This window comes from Squalius cephalus (assembly GCF_949319135.1).
Source record: "Squalius cephalus genome assembly, chromosome: 3".
Lineage (NCBI taxonomy): Eukaryota > Metazoa > Chordata > Actinopteri > Cypriniformes > Leuciscidae > Squalius > Squalius cephalus.
In genome coordinates, this window is record NC_137124.1 from 21,468,730 (window position 1) to 21,485,421 (window position 16,692).

At 36.9% G+C, this 16,692-nt stretch overlaps 1 protein-coding gene across 1 annotated transcript in view; it reads right to left on the reverse strand.

The window, feature by feature from the left end:
* The window catches only part of igdcc4 (immunoglobulin superfamily, DCC subclass, member 4), an 89,944-nt gene that overhangs the window by 27,009 nt on the left and 46,243 nt on the right, over positions 1 to 16,692 (reverse strand). Inside the window, exons 4-6 of the mRNA XM_079866892.1 lie at positions 7,138 to 7,271; positions 1,773 to 1,904; positions 140 to 292 (exon numbers count right to left, since the gene is read on the reverse strand). Coding sequence (XP_079723018.1) covers positions 140 to 292; positions 1,773 to 1,904; positions 7,138 to 7,271 — 419 coding nt within the window. The remainder of the gene's footprint in view (positions 1 to 139; positions 293 to 1,772; positions 1,905 to 7,137; positions 7,272 to 16,692) is intronic.

The following is a 16,692-nucleotide window of genomic DNA, read 5'->3' on the forward strand; positions in this document are numbered from 1 at the left end:
ATTAATGTAGGTTAATGTTAATATAAATGCTATTGTTCATTGTTCATTGCATTATCTACAATCCCTCAGTAATGTATCCAGTATTCATTCAGAATATGCAGGATCTGTTAAAAGAAAACACACACACACACACAATTACCCAGTACTCGAAGTTCAGCAGGAGATGAGATGAAATCTCTGGTCTTGGGTTTGTTGGCACGACACACATACACTCCAGCATGGTGACTGCGGGTGTCAGGAATCACTAGGTTGGTTGCCAGGACAACCACATCAGTAGCTATAGGCTTCCCATCTATGCATCCCAGAGGAGTGGTTGTGTAAAAAGAATGCAAAATGTATAAACAAAAATACGTACAAAATTAAAAAGAAAATGGGAAATAAATCAATCAAGAAAGCATTGAGACATTGACAATTTCTTCAAGTATGTCTATAGAAGAAATGGCACCCTTGAAAAAGCTGTGCGTTGGTAGTTGGTGGGCCGAAGGTTTAGTTTCAATAAAGGATGCAAATCACCATAAAAATATAAAAACCTGTCCATAATAAATTATCCTTTTGTAATCCATGGCAGAAAGAAAGTACGTGTCTGTCTGGAACAACACGAGGGCCCAAAAATCACTGATGTTTTATTTTGAGTGAACTATCCCTTTAAGCTGTTAAGAAAAATGTGCATCACAAACACTGCATTTCATCCCATACTGGTGTGCAATGAGCAATGTGAACAGACAGAGGTCAGTACAGCACTGGAGGAGGAACGGCATGCATTAACGATTCTTAGACACTGACCGTCTGCGGCTGCCATATTAGCACTCAAACAAAGAAAAAAAATTGCCTTCTGCAATTTACAACATCTTGTTAATTTTTTATGGAACCTAATGAGAATAATGCTCTCAGTTATAAAGCCTTGGCATCACTGTGGAGGAAAGAGGACAAAATGAGGTCCGTAATGAACCTGGATGGAAGCAGTAACAGTGAGGGTGATGGGTGGGTGGGTAGTTGGGGTGTCTGCTGCAGCAGAGCCACGTGTCTATAAAGCAAACATATAAGCTCAATCTATAAATCACAGATATGTGGGGTTCATTTACATTGTTTAATGTAGGCACTCCAAGTTCACAGTGGACACAACACTAATTACAATTTGGTCGTTCGGCTGACACTTTTCAATTCAAAACAACAATGCACTTATTATAAGCACAGTGTCTCCCAATCAACCAGGGGTTTAAGGGCACAGCAATGATTGTTTAGGGATTATTCACCAGGTTTTGAACCTACCGGGCTCTCCTACTTCAAACTGCCTGACCCAGTTAGTTTGGGTCCTCTAGCCAAACCGAGCCCAAAAGGAATTCATGAAAAAATGTAATTATATATTTGAATGGTTACACTTTATTTTAATAGTCCACTTTAGACATTCTTCTAAGTAACTTTGCATCTACATGTAAACTACCAATCATTAGAGTATTAGTAGACAGTCTGCTTAATATCTGTTAACACTTAATTTTGATGCTCCCCCAACAGACATTCTACTGACTATAAGTAACTTTGCAACTACATGTCAACTTATTCTGCTAACTCTAACCCTAACCTAACAGTCTACTAATGAGAGTTAGTTGAAATGTAGTTGCAAAGTATCTTACAGTTAGAAGAATGTTGGGCAATTGGACAATTGAAATAAAATGTATCCATTTTAATAAATAACAAAATGTATTATACATAGAAAATTGCACACACATACGATATGGATGCATGCGTGTAATATATTTATATTTGCGTCTTACCCTGTCTGCTCCATGAGACGAAGGGTTTGGGCTCACCCTGAGCCATGCACTCCATCACAGCTGGGCGACCCATGACCACTGTAGAGTTCCGCGGTGGAGCCACAATCACCACCTCACTCTCCTGAGACAGACCTACACATGTCAGACACAGAGTATGAGTGTGTGTTTGTGTACATGATAGAGCCTTCACCATCAGGAACAGTGGTTTGATTGAGTGAAAGTAGCACTAGGTGAAGCAAGTAACCCAACAGAGGATTCTGTTTCCTCTTCCGCTCACATGAAGTGAGAGAGACAGAGATAGAGCGAGATACGTAGGAGAGGAGGAAAGAGTAATAAAACAGAGAGAGGCAAACTTCGAGGCCAAAGAAAATTGGTGTCATTTTTTCTGGGGTTGCAGCTCTCATATATAAATAAAATATAAATAATATATAAAACAAATTATACTTTTATTTAACAAGGATGCACTAAATCTATCAAATATACTGTAAAGGGATTTATAATGTAACAAAAGATTTCTATTTGAAATAAACGCTGTTCTTTTAAACATTCTATGCATAAAAGAATCATGAATTTTTTTAGCACGGTTTCCATAAAAATGATTCAGCACCACAACTGTTTTCAACATTGATAATGATAAGAAACGTTTCTTGAACACCAAATCAGCATATTAGAATGATTTCTGAAAAATCATGTGACTGAAGACTGGAGTAATGATGCTAAAAATTCAGCTTTGCAATTACAGGAATAAATTATATTTTGAAATATTGAAATAGAAACAGTTATTTTACATTTTTATAATATTTCACCATTACACTGTTTTACTGTATTTTGATAATCAGCATAAAAGACTCTTACAGTCTTAAAAAAAATCTTACAGACACCAAACCTTTGAATGGTAGTGTGCGTGTTATGCTGTGTATGTATTTTTATATACACACATATATTGTATACATTTAGTTTGTACTTTGTATTAGATCTGCTCTATAAATAAAGTTAGACTTGACTATAAACTATACATACAGTGGTGAAGGCCCTGTTCCTGTGGCCTAAGAAGAGCCTGCATGAATTCAGTAGACACACCCACAGATCATAATGAAGTAAAACATAAGCGTGCAGCTATGGATACGGTATGACGGTCATAACTTAATCCCTCTGATTACATACAGCAGCAATGACATATGCATGAGAGCCCAGGGATTAAAAATGGGTCAGATTTCTGTCTGAGGCTACAGGGTGTACTGTGTAAAAGCAGTTTACAGTGGACATGTGCCTGTTTTTAAAACATCCTGATAATGAGAACAACAGGCCACTACAAAGCATGAATGCCTGCTTGAAGAACTGCAAAAGTTTGCTATACAGCTCTTTCAAGATAAAGTGGGTGTGTAACAAAACATACATTATCAAGCAGAACCGATGAGCCAAACCACTGTCTCACATCTCAACATGTGAATCAAACACACTCTCGCAATGACTGTTTATGTGTACTTGGGCTGTAAGATCTCAGGGGCAAAACATGCATTGGATTCACAGAATAAAGCTATGATTACCTCAAGGTGAAGATTGCTCTCTTTCAATCTGTCTTTCTCTCATTATTCAATTCAACATGGTTTTATTGGCAGGACTATAAATATTAAATATTGGCAAAGCTGAGGAGATGTGCAAAAAAGAACAACATATTAATAGATAATTTAGTAACTTGAAGGGTTAGTTCATCAGAAATATCTTAATTTGTGTTCCGAAGTAGTCTTACGGGTTTGCAAAAGACATTTTTGGGTGAACTAACCCTTTAAGTTAGACAACACATAAGTTAGACAACACAAAGAACAACGACTGAAGTGTTTATGTAACACTGAAGACCATTAGCATTACATAAGATGTCTACATACACACAGACACACACAGGGTCACCATGGTGAAAAAAAAGGTACAGATAACATACTGGGATGATACAATACATATTTAGCCACATGCTAAAACGTATCTGGCAACGAGTGTTGCTGTACGTCCATCTCTAAAACTTAGTTTTTGTCATGCTTGAAAAGCTGCTTATTGGGGTTCTTCAATTCTTTGCTCATCTTATTTCTTTCTCTTTCTCTCATTTGCCGTCAAATTCATTTTTTGATTGGCATATTGACATGCTTTAATGCATATTGCCTGAAATAAATAATCGATGGATGAATGGATGGATATTCCATTGGTCTTATTTTATCTCTAAAAGGTCCATTGTTAGTAGTTTAGCAATGTATTAAGAATAGCTCACACAGAAGCCACTTTAAAACCAAGCAGCTTTCTGTTAGTCAACTGACTTGAACTCAGAGCAAAATTTGCACAGGGACAAGAAGTTACAGATGAATTCCTGTGAATTCCTACTGAAATGACTTCGACAAAACAATGATTTCAAACACCTTAACTCTACCCCCTCATCTCTGTCATTCTATTTCTCCCATTCTATTACTCCTCCTTGTATTGTTCTCTTTCTTTCCCTCAATCTCTCCTTAATTTTTCTTAATTTCTCTCTTTCTCTCATTCTATCTCTCAGACTCAGACACATTCCACAAGACATTTAATTTTGTTCCAAAAAGAGAGAGAAGAAGCTGAAGCAGTAAGATGAATGTGGAACAATTAGAAAGATGACTTGAAAGATGAACGTGTGAGATGGAAACATACACACACACACACAGAGAGAATATCATTAATGTCTCTGGCTGATATCACAAAAGCATAATGGAAATGAGCAAAGGTCAGCATGGAGATATAAGTACTGACTTCATAGCATTACCAATCTGTCTCCCTCGTCTTCCCACACTCTCTTTTATTTCATTTAGTTCTTTATCTCTCTAGCCTTCTCTGTCTTTGTTCCTCATCTCATTCCTCCCTTCCATCCCTCCTTTTGCTCACTCCATTTCATCAGCCGAGCAGCCTTAAGGACAGCAGGAAATCAATTCTGCCTGCAACACGGACCACCTCTGCAGAGGGCACTTAAACACACACACACACACACACACAAAATACTGAAAGGGCTACTGCAGATATTGAAACTTTACTTCAAATAAGAAGACTCGAATAGAACCATAAAACAGATATGTTTCTCAATTTAAGGGGTGATATCATGAGGAATCACATTTCCAATGTTCTTATGATATACAAAATATGTGAGCATTATAAAAATATACTTTAACTTTTATTCAAATCAGTCCAAATCTAAATTATGCTGCAAAATAGCTAATTTCATTTTTGTATGACATCTGGAAGGTGAATAAATTTGCTCCAATGACCACTCAATTTTACACATTAGGACCATATGGTGTTTAGAAACCCGGCCTGTCCATCACGGTAAAATAATCCACTTGTTAAATCACGACTTAAATACTCTTTCGGGGTACTCTTTCAAGCGTCCACTCCGTTTAAAGTGAGAATACCATCTCAACAGAAATATATGAGCACTATTATGCTAAGCTTTTTAAAAAAAAAAACAGTCACTGGGCTCATGGCATCCTGGACACCAACATTTTAACGATCACTGTCTGGAGATATTTGTCATGGAGATAAAGATTAGGATCATGATATTTTGGAAGTATTACAGCACAGCGTAAGTGTACATTAACACCATTTGTTGTTTTCTTTTGGGATCTGATAGAGCGTTTGGACCCGGAAACGGTGATGTGTGACATCAGACTTAATAAGCGGAATGGGAGAAAATAGGATAGATACTATCATGCCAAAACAGTAAAACAACAAGTAAAATATGAATAAAATGTCACTGCCATGCTTCTAAAGTTTTCATCTCAGTCAGATTTTTTGCACATTTCGGCATTGATTGATGTGAAGCTGTCACAATGTAATCTAGCTTTTGCAGAGAGACTGTTAGTGAAGGACGAAGCAACCTGAAAAGTTAATTTCACATTTCCCATACAAAAAGGCACTAAGAAAAGTCTTCAAAAATGTACAATGTACCATTAAAGGGATATTTCTCCCAAAATGACAATTCTGTCATCATTTACTCACCCTCATGTCCCTCTAAACCTGTATGACTTACTTTCCTCTGTGGAACACAAACGAAGATATTCTGAAGAACACTGTCGGTTCCCAAGGACTTCCATTATATGGACAAATATGCAACTAAAGTCAACAAGAACAAAACTGTTTGGTTACCAACATTCTTCAAAACATCTCATTTTGTGTTCAGCAGAAGAAATCATTTTTTGGGTGAACTATCCCTTTAATTTTCAGGAATTTTCCGTATCGATTTTTTTTTTTGCACAATTGTTTTACCCGTATTCTGAATTATGTCGTGCATTGTGTTGTGTTTTAAATGTCGGTAAACTTAAAGGGGTGGTTGATTATGATTTCACTTTTCTGACTTTAGTTAGTGTGTAATGTTGCTGTTTGAGCATAAACAACATATGCAAAGTTACAATGCTCAAAGTTCAAAGCAAAGGAAGATATTTGCTTTTAAAGAAATCATTTTTTAAGGACTACAACAAACGGCTGGTAGGGACTACACGAGCTTCCTCACGGGTTAGTGACATCACTAACCCTGTAATTTACATAAACCCTGCCCCCGGGAACATGATTTATAGATTATCATGACAGAATATGCTAATCAATGACTAGAAGATAACTACACATAAGCTACCTAAATTCATCAACTAACCATTTAGAAATGTCCTGTTGCATTCTACATGTTGTCACTTCTTCTTGACTCTCTCCATCTTTGTCTGACTCCGGTTTGAACATAAACATTGACATTTCCAGTGCATGTCTGTGTGAGGTAAAAGGACACGAGCTCCGCCCCCTGTCCTGAGAGCAGCAGCTCATTTGCATTTAAAGTGACACACACAAAAACGGTGCGTTTTTGCTCACCCTCAAAAACGGTGCGTTTTTGCTCACCCTCAAAAAGTGACAATTTTAACATGCTATATAAAAATATCTGTGGGGTATTTTGAGCTAAAACTTCATTTTATTTTGACTTATTTTACATCTTGTGAAAAGGGCATTATACCACCCCTTTAATGGAAAACATACTGGTAATTTTGTGCTAGAACATTATCTGTTTTTCTACAGATTTTTTTCTTACAGTGTATTTGGAGGGCAATGCAACAAAAACAAACTATTTAATTCCAAGGGTCAGAGAGAGGGCAGAAAAACTAAGTTAACTAACATTATTACTAGCACTATTAAGTGGAACTCTATAATTCCAATGTTTAATGAATTCTCCCAGAGTTCTAAATCTCTAAAGGGCCATTACTGTGTGAGTCAGAGAGATGAGGTGAATGGAGCCTCAAAAGTCTGTGAGGTGAACTGATCACGAATAATGAAAAGCCATCTATGATGGGGTAATTAGAAACAGGTTTTTGTATTATACCTGGGCTAACTGTGAGAGAAGCATCTTGGCTGAAGCGCTTGTGGGCAGAGTTGAAAGCCACGCAGCGGTACAAGCCTTCATCTTCTTTAGAGACTCCTAAAATCTGCAGCACCCCATTAGGAAGAGATATGTACCTGTAAGAGAAAGAATGAGACTAGCGTTAGCATTTCTAAATCAACCGTATGTGTGTGTGTCAATATGTGTGGGTTTGTTTAATTCAAAATTGAAGCTTCTTTTAAGCTTTAGGCTAGAAATCTGCTATTTATCCCAGCACTAAGCGCCAGTCAACTCAGATCAACATATAAAGCGGCAATATACACAAACCATACTGAAGAATTAACATTGCGGGGGAGTGAAAAATGAAAAAAAAGGGCAGAGAAAAGAAGTAGAAACAAATTTTAGTCTACAGATGTAGAACAGTCCAAAATGGCAGTCAATTTCTCTCTTTCACTCACTCTTTCTCTCTTTGTTTGCAGTGGCGAGGTCAGGTTGCACCACTAATATTCATTCTATAGTCATCTTTCTCCCCAAGAGACCGCTTTCAAATCCTCTTTTCATTCAGGACCGATATTATACACCATTAATCTTGTAGACTTATCCCCAAGAGCAAGACACTCTGGCAGAAAGGCCACAAAGACCAAGGTTAGGTGAATTTGTCCATCTGTGAGTGCAAGCGGGTTGAAACCGGGTGCATTTTAGAATTCAGAATTCATTGTGGCTGTGAGAGTTCAGCTGAGGACACGTCCACACCAGAGCTACACCTCCAGCGACACGGCACCGCCTCAGCTGCGCTCGGGATGTAAATGAGAGAGTGACTGCAGCAGCCGCCGCCAGAACACGACAGCGTGTATTAATGCACGGCTAATGTGCAAGTGTGTTCTCATTAATATGGAGAGGGGCTGTGAATACAAAAGACACTTTTTTACGGATACAAAAGGAAGAATCTGATGCAAATGGAATGATCTCAGAAGCATGTCTCCAAGTCTGTATCCTTTTTCAAGTTTGTTCTCATTTGTAATTCCAAACTGCTAGAGGAAAAATAAGCTGTAAGAGGTTAAAAACCTCATTTGAAAATGCAGTGACAAACTTATCAAGACTACTAGAACTTCTACTTCTGTCCTGTACATTTACTGTTTGTACAAACTTAATTCACAATTTTACATCTAATGATTAAAAGTGTTAAACAGATGGCTAAGAGTAAACATCTGTTTAGCTGTCTGTAATTTAGTGTCCCCAATCGAATGTAACATTTTATTTAATGTTTAACATTTTACAATTTAAAATAACGGTTTTCTATTTGAATATATTTGAAAATATAATTTATTCATTTGATGGCAAAGCTGAATTTTCAGCAGCCATTAGTTCAGTCTTCAGTATTGCACGATCCTTCAGGAAAAAAAAAAGTAATATGCTGATTTGGTGGTCAAGAAAGATTTCTAATTATTATAAATGTTGTGTATATATAACAGTTGTGCTGCTTCATATTTTTGTGGAAACAGTTATAGTTTTCTTCTTACGTTTCTTTGATGAATAGAAAGTTCAAAAGAACAGAATTTGAAACAGAAATCTTTTGGAACAATCTAAAAGTCTTTACTGTCACGTTTGATAGATTTAATGCATCCATACAGAATAAAAGTATTAAAGTGCCCCTATTATGATATTTTAAAGGTTCCTAATTTTGTTTTGTAGGTCTCCTAAATTAGGTTTACATGCATCCAAGGTCAAAAAACAATTCAGTTTTCTCATTATATACATTACACACCACCTCATTTCTCAAATAGTCAGAAAACGGTTCGTTCGAAGATTCAGTCTCTCTAAACCCCTCCTTTCTGTGAGCTAATCTGCTCTGATTGGTCAGTCAGCCCAGTCTGTCGTGATTGGTCTACCACTTACAGTGTATGTCGGACACCAAATGCCTATTACCATATCTGAATTTCAGCTCCGGAGGCTTCCTCAGCGCTTGATTCAGTGATACGAATGATGGCATCTGGTTTTCTGTATGAATTCCAGTGCGAGTTCTCATTCTTCTGAAGTGCAGGCAAAGTGTATTCACAGTGCTGAAAACAGTGTCTTCTCGACATGTCAACAACACAGCTACTGTCATGACTTACTCCAGTTCTCCCTCTCTCTGCCTGTGCTTTCCTGTCTGTTTTCCAGTGTCCCATTCATTAAAAATAAAAAGAAATAAAAAAAATTAAATAAAACTCAATTTGATGGCATTTGATGTAAACCATGACACATTTGCTGTCATATGCAGAGAAACACTCTTTGGTGAATTCCTCAACAGGAACTGACAGCAGATGATGAAATATCTCAATGATGCAATCAGGAGACATTTTAATAAAATGCTATGTCCTTATTTGACATTTCAAAAGTCTTTCCTTTTCCCTCTGCATGTTTTTCATAATCCTTAACTCTTGAAAATATCTATATTAATGGCTAAATTATCTAATAGTCTTACCCAAACAATCAATTGGTAAAGAGTAAGTATAAAAAACCTGATGCACAATAATAATATTATGATGTGGCTGGATATCTATATGTGGTGAATTAATTTACATGTGAAACAAAAGATATCAAAGATTGATTTTAAAAACTGAAATGCTTCCCAAGGATACCAGGATGGGTAATAACACTAGACATGACTACGTTCTTATAGCACCTTATCATTCTCAGTCTGAAAGAGACTGTGATATAATTTAATTAAAATCAATTAAATTCAATTTACATTTATTCGTATAGTGATAATGTTTGCTTCAAGTGTTTTCTGCACACCTACATCTCTCTATGTGCAAGTTTCTTTGTGTGCTTTTTGTATACGTGTACGTGAGAGTGATAGAAACAGAGCAAAAGACGCATGTTCTTATTATAAAACAGAAAAGACACTTGAGAAAAAAAGAGAGAGAAAGAGGATCAGGAATCAGCAGAGACTGAGAATACAAATTAAAAATAAATAGAGAAATCTCACCAGCTTTCTGAAACACTGCATGTTTTGCTCCTGAATTTTTACCAAAAATTAACAACCAGTAGCTAAATACCTTTTATGCTAATCCAATAAAATCAAGAGTTTGGCATATGGATATATCCTATTAAGATATCGCATGCAGCAATCTGCAATAATAGCTAATAAAAAGAGCAGAACACAACATTATGTGCTATAATGCAAGGCCAGATTAATTATATTAATTATAAAAATACTAAAAAGGAATTAAATATTTGAACAGGGGTCAGCAACATACTGTATGGCACACAGAGGGATAACCTGAAGCGCGCAACTCCGGTCTTGCGAATGGTTTGTCAGATCTGCGCACACACGCAGGTTATAATCTCACAGTCATAACTTAATAAAACCAGCAGTGTGACTATGAGGAATGATTTCAATGTAGATCTGTAAGCAAGTTCGAGGGACTTTATTTAAATTAAATACATACACCTCTTTACATATATACATATTGACATATGCTAGTGATTATCCCTCTGCGTGCCAGGTTGTCGACCCCTATACTAGAAACACAACCGATTTGGTGATCCCAACCATATCAATACTGCAAAATAAACCCTTGCAATACTGTTTTGAACTTTATTCTTGACCTTCCACTAACATCTCCATGAGGTAGGAAACAGACAATACAGTGAGCCAAATTTAAATGCAAATGAAACAATTATATTATTTATTGGGAAACTCAAAGTTGCAAGGTAACATGCAATGCTATCTAGACTGTATATTCAGCAAACCTAGCTACATCCAGCTAAATTAAATCAACCTGAACATTTTTTAATCAAACAAGGAAAAAAAGAAATCAAACAGGAATTATATGACACCATAGGTTTTTGAGCCAACTTGGACAGTAGAGTACACTATCAATACTTTACATGATCACTGTGCAACATAGCCAGTAAGAGATTTTCTTGACCAAAACATCTTTGCAGTTTCTTACATATTCTGTAGTTGACCTTTTCAGATGGGGTGACTGAGAAATTTGGCAGCCTCTGCTATAGTAAGCCCTCCGTTCATCACATGACATGACATACTTTAAAGCGATGACTCGGACTTCATTTGATGCAACAGTTCCCTACCCTCTGCCTCCCTCCCTCTGATGCCCACCTCTTTGATGGGGCCCATTCCCAACTCTTTGACCTCTGATGGGCTTCTCATGTGCAGACTTTCCTGCTCTAACTTGACAAATAGCAAAAGCAACTGTAACATACACATACTTTCAAATGTTAAACAACCGTGTGTGACTACCCTATGAGATGAACTGGCAATCGCGATTAATCGCATCCAAAATAAAAGTTTGTGTTTCCATAATATATGTGAGTGTGCTGTGTATAATTATTTTGTATATATAAATACACACATATGCATGCATATATTTAAGTATTTTCATGTATATACTGTATATATATTTAAACAATTTATATTATACATAAATATAAATATTTTATATATAAATAACACATTTTTCTTAAATATATACATGCATGTGTGTGTGTATTTATATATACAAAATTATTATACACAGTGCACACACATATATTATGTAAACACAAACTTTTATTTTGGATGTGATTAATCGTGATTAATCATTGCCCAGCACTAAAAAACCACAATTATTTTTAATAATAGAATGTCAAGGTGAAACATATTATTTGATATTTTGTACTCTAAGTCAATTACATTAGAAAAAAAAGAAGAAAAATCCTGAGCATAGTACTAATGTGAATTAGTCAACCAAACCTACATTATATCCTCATCATACACACAGTCAATCAATCAATCAATCAATCAATCAATCAATCATTCAAACTTTATTTATAAAGCACTTTAAAACGACCGAAGTAGACCAAAGTGCTGTACAGAAGAATATACAAAAACAGAACACAACAATACATAACGCATACAAAACATAAAATACAATATAAAACAGATTAAGAAACAAAACATATGAAAAACAGCCAAACCATAAAAACAATAAAATAAACAAAATGTCAACTTCTGGTGTTAAAGGCCAAAGAAAAAAGATGGGTTTTTAGAAGAGATTTAAAACGAGACATTGAAGAGGCCTGTCTAATAAAATGAGGCAGATCATTCCATAATTTCGGAGCTGCCACAGAAAAGGCACAATCCCCTCTGAGCTTATGACTTGTTTTGGGCACATACAGGAGCAGTCCATGCAGACCTACACTACAAACACTATGGGTAGTCTTATGATCATGTCTAAGAGGTGGGAGTAAGTCACAAATGTGCAAGTCACAAGTAAGTCTCAAGTCTTAACCTTCAAGTCTCAAGCAAGTCCAAGTCAATTTTGTGAAAAGCAAGTCAAGTCAAGTCACTGCTTTATGTCAAGCAATTCAAGTCAAGTCGTAGCTTGGGTTAAGCAAGTCATCAAGCCAACATAAAAGCATGTAAAATATTGAAACAGCTGCTGTACATAAATATGCCTCAAACATTGCAGAAGACCATTAAAAAGTATTAATCAATGCAAGTATAATGGTTTCTATGCCACCAAATGGCATTCTTCAAAAAAGCATCCCCTTTATGGAACATGAACATATATATCCTTATATATTATTATATATCATTATATATACAGTGAAGAAAATAAGTATTTGAACACCCTGCTATTTTGCAAGTTCTCCCACTTAGAAATCATGGAGGGGTCTGAAATTGTCATCATAGGTGCATGTCCACTGTGAGAGACATAATCTAAAAAAAAAATCCAGAAATCACAATGTATGATTTTTTAACTATTTATTTGTATGATACAGCTGCAAATAAGTATTTGAACACCTGAGAAAATCAATGTTAATATTTGGTACAGTAGCCTTTGTTTGCAATTACAGAGGTCAAACGTTTCCTGTAGTTTTTCACCAGGTTTGCACACACTGCAGGAGGGATTTTGGCCCACTCCTCCACACAGATCTTCTCTAGATCAGTCAGGTTTCTGGGCTGTCACTGAGAAACACGGAGTTTAAGCTCCCTCCAAAGATTCTCTATTGGGTTTAGGTCTGGAGACTGGCTAGGCCACGCCAGAACCTTGATATGCTTCTTACAGAGCCACTCCTTGGTTATCCTGGCTGTGTGCTTCGGGTCATTGTCATGTTGGAAGACCCAGCCTCGACCCATCTGCAATGCTCTAACTGAGGGAAGGAGGTTGTTCCCCAAAATCTCGCAATACATGGCCCCGGTCATCCTCTCCTTAATACAGTGCAGTCGCCCTGTCCCATGTGCAGAAAAACACCCCCAAAGCATGATGCTACCACCCCCATGCTTCACAGTAGGGATGGTGTTCTTGGGATGGTACTCATCATTCTTCTTCCTCCAAACACGTTTAGTGGAATTATGACCAAAAAGTTCTATTTTGGTCTCATCTGACCACATGACTTTCTCCCATGACTCCTCTGGATCATCCAAATGGTCATTGGCAAACTTAAGACGGGCCTTGACATGTGCTGGTTTAAGCAGGGGAACCTTCCGTGCCATGCATGATTTCAAACCATGATGTCTTAGTGTATTACCAACAGTAACCTTGGAAACGGTGGTCCCAGCTCTTTTCAGGTCATTGACCAGCTCCTCCCGTGTAGTTCTGGGCTGATTTCTCACCTTTCTTAGGATCATTGAGACCCCACGAGGTGAGATCTTGCATGGAGCCCCAGTCCGAGGGAGATTGACAGACATGTTTAGCTTCTTCCATTTTCTAATGATTGCTCCAACAGTGGACCTTTTTTCACCAAGCTGCTTGGCAATTTCCCCGTAGCCCTTTCCAGCCTTGTGGAGGTGTACAATTTTGTCTCTAGTGTCTTTGGACAGCTCTTTGGTCTTGGCCATGTTAGTAGTTGGATTCTTACTGATTGTATGGGGTGGACAGGTGTCTTTATGCAGCTAACGACCTCAAACAGGTGCATCTAATTTAGGATAATAAATGGAGTGGAGGTGGACATTTTAAAGGCAGACTAACAGGTCTTTGAGGGTCAGAATTCTAGCTGATAGACAGATGTTCAAATACTTATTTGCAGCTGTATCATACAAATAAATAGTTAAAAAATCATATATTGTGATTTCTGGATTTTTTTTTTTTTAGATTATGTCTCTCACAGTGGACATGCACCTACGATGACAATTTCAGACCCCTCCATGATTTCCAAGTGGGAGAACTTGCAAAATAGCAGGGTGTTCAAATACTTATTTTCCTCACTGAATATTAAGTTAGATATTTCCTTCTCTTTTTTTTTTTAAAGGAAAGAGAAAGAGAGGTTATTTGATTTAGTATGATTAAAGTGAGTGAATGTGAGTGAATGTGTGTGCATATGTATGAGTGAAGAGTGTATTGTTTGCATGTGCATGGTTGAGTTTGACCGGTTTTATATGTGATTTGAGAAGTGATTAATATTTGTGAGTGAATGTGTGTGCATCTGTATGAGTGAAGACTGAATTTTTGTGTTTGCATGTGCATGGTTGTGCTTGAAAGTTCAAGGTTTTTATTCATTTTTTGTTTGTTTTGTTTTGTTTATTTGTGGATGCATGGTTAGGTTCGCAAGTCTGTATGAATTTTTTTATTTGTGTGTGTGAAGGTGTATACAATCTTTTATGTGCATCCCCAAAAACTATCCATAGGCTTTTCACTCAAAGTCTAACACTGAAGACCAATTATTAGACAGTGTACGATTGCAAAAAAAAGTTTACAGTTTGGCAAAAGCACAAGGTTGTGTTTTATTGCGAGTGTACACAAATATAAGTAAACACTTTGCAGTTTGAATGATGTCCTGTACTATGAACTAAATGACAGAGTATGTTTTTATGTTTCCACTGTTCGATCGCGCCCACGCCTCTCTCTCACACACATCCACGCAACATATTTCAGCACTGCAATCTTGACATCGCACTCGCAGCCCGTTCATTATAGCCACAGTAATGTCTCGAGCAAGTCCTAAAATTTGCGACTTAAGTCAGACTCGAGTCAAGTCATGTGACTCGAGTCCCCCACCTCTGCTAATGAGTTTTCACCACTGGACACACCACAAGGAAACTATTCTCTATAGACAAGACATAACTGGGGGAGCTGGGGAGCTTCTAACTTTACCACAGGCCATAATCTGTTAGGATATTGTTTAAATATCAGTACTACAGTTATGGCATGAATAGAAAACTACCTGGCAATTTTGTACTTTTAAGATAAGGCTGGACAAGTGACATTTATAGATATTTCACTGTGCTATTGATCAAATAAATGGAACACACCATAAAAAAATCTTGCCGACCCTGGTAGTGTAGGGGTGTGCGATATTGACAAAAAATTATATCTCGATATTTTCTTGGATTTTCTCGATAACGATTATTAGATTATATTTTGCTGTGTGTTTATTGTGTTGGTACTTCGGCAGGTTTAGGACTGTCGTGGGACAGCCGACTCCTAAAGTTTTTGATATTCTTCATACTCTGTGTGGTGCTCAGTTCACAGCAGTGACAGAAATTATTATATGCATACATCATCTTTTGTGTCAATTTCATAAATTTAATCAAATTCAATTATAAAAATAAGACACACTAGGGCTGTTACCAATCAAATGAAATAAGTATTAACAAAATTCATCTTTGCAATATTGAATACTGAATATTGATATTTAAAATGATTTAATACAAGAAAAGATACTTTAAATGTGAAATTGAAACCGCCAGTAGGTGGCAGCAAGTCACTGTTAATGAGCGAATCATTGAGATTCAACCGATTCATTCAGGAAAGGAAAGCAGCATTTGACTACCTTAATCTATCCTAGTCAACTGATTAATTCAAAAAGCTGATTCCCTCAGTAAGGAAACACCGCCGTGTGTGACTGCTTTGAACTATTTTCATTGGCGAAATGGAGCAAAAACAGGCAATATGGTGTCTAAAATGTAAGTCACTTAATATTAAAGCAACACTTAAGGAACTTTTCCTCTTCGGTCGCCCTACAGGTTGGAAGCGGAATTGTCCATTACCGCTGTCGTAAATCATTTAGCCCACCGCAGCCGACTGTCGCACACACGCCCACTGTTTATCCAGCACCGGCTTTGGAATGAACGATGTCCACAGACAAGGTAGAGTATGATGCATGATTTCATGAAAGTATGATGTATTGCGACATCAGAAACAAAGAAAAACTAAATAATGACTATTGTAACGCTTGACGTAAAGCAAGTCAAATTTGTAGTTTTCTTATGTCTCATTCGAACTACAGAAACGCGACCCGGTTTGGCAAAATTGCATAGTGTGGTTATAGCAGATATAGGGCTGCAAAGCGAATCCAGAAGGGCCTATCACCCTGTTATGACTTGAGGAACCACTGATACGATTTTGGAAACATTATTTTAAGGTAAAAAATGTTCCTTAGTATTACTTTAACTTCTTGTTTCTTAAACTTGTATAAAATCAATCTCACATTTGTAATCATGCTGATATTTGGAGAAAAACTGCACTCTTGTGATATTTATTACTAAATGATATAAATAAAGACTAAATCACGCAGTAAAAGCATGCACTCTAAATGCGCACCCGCACTAGTCTAATCTACAAGACT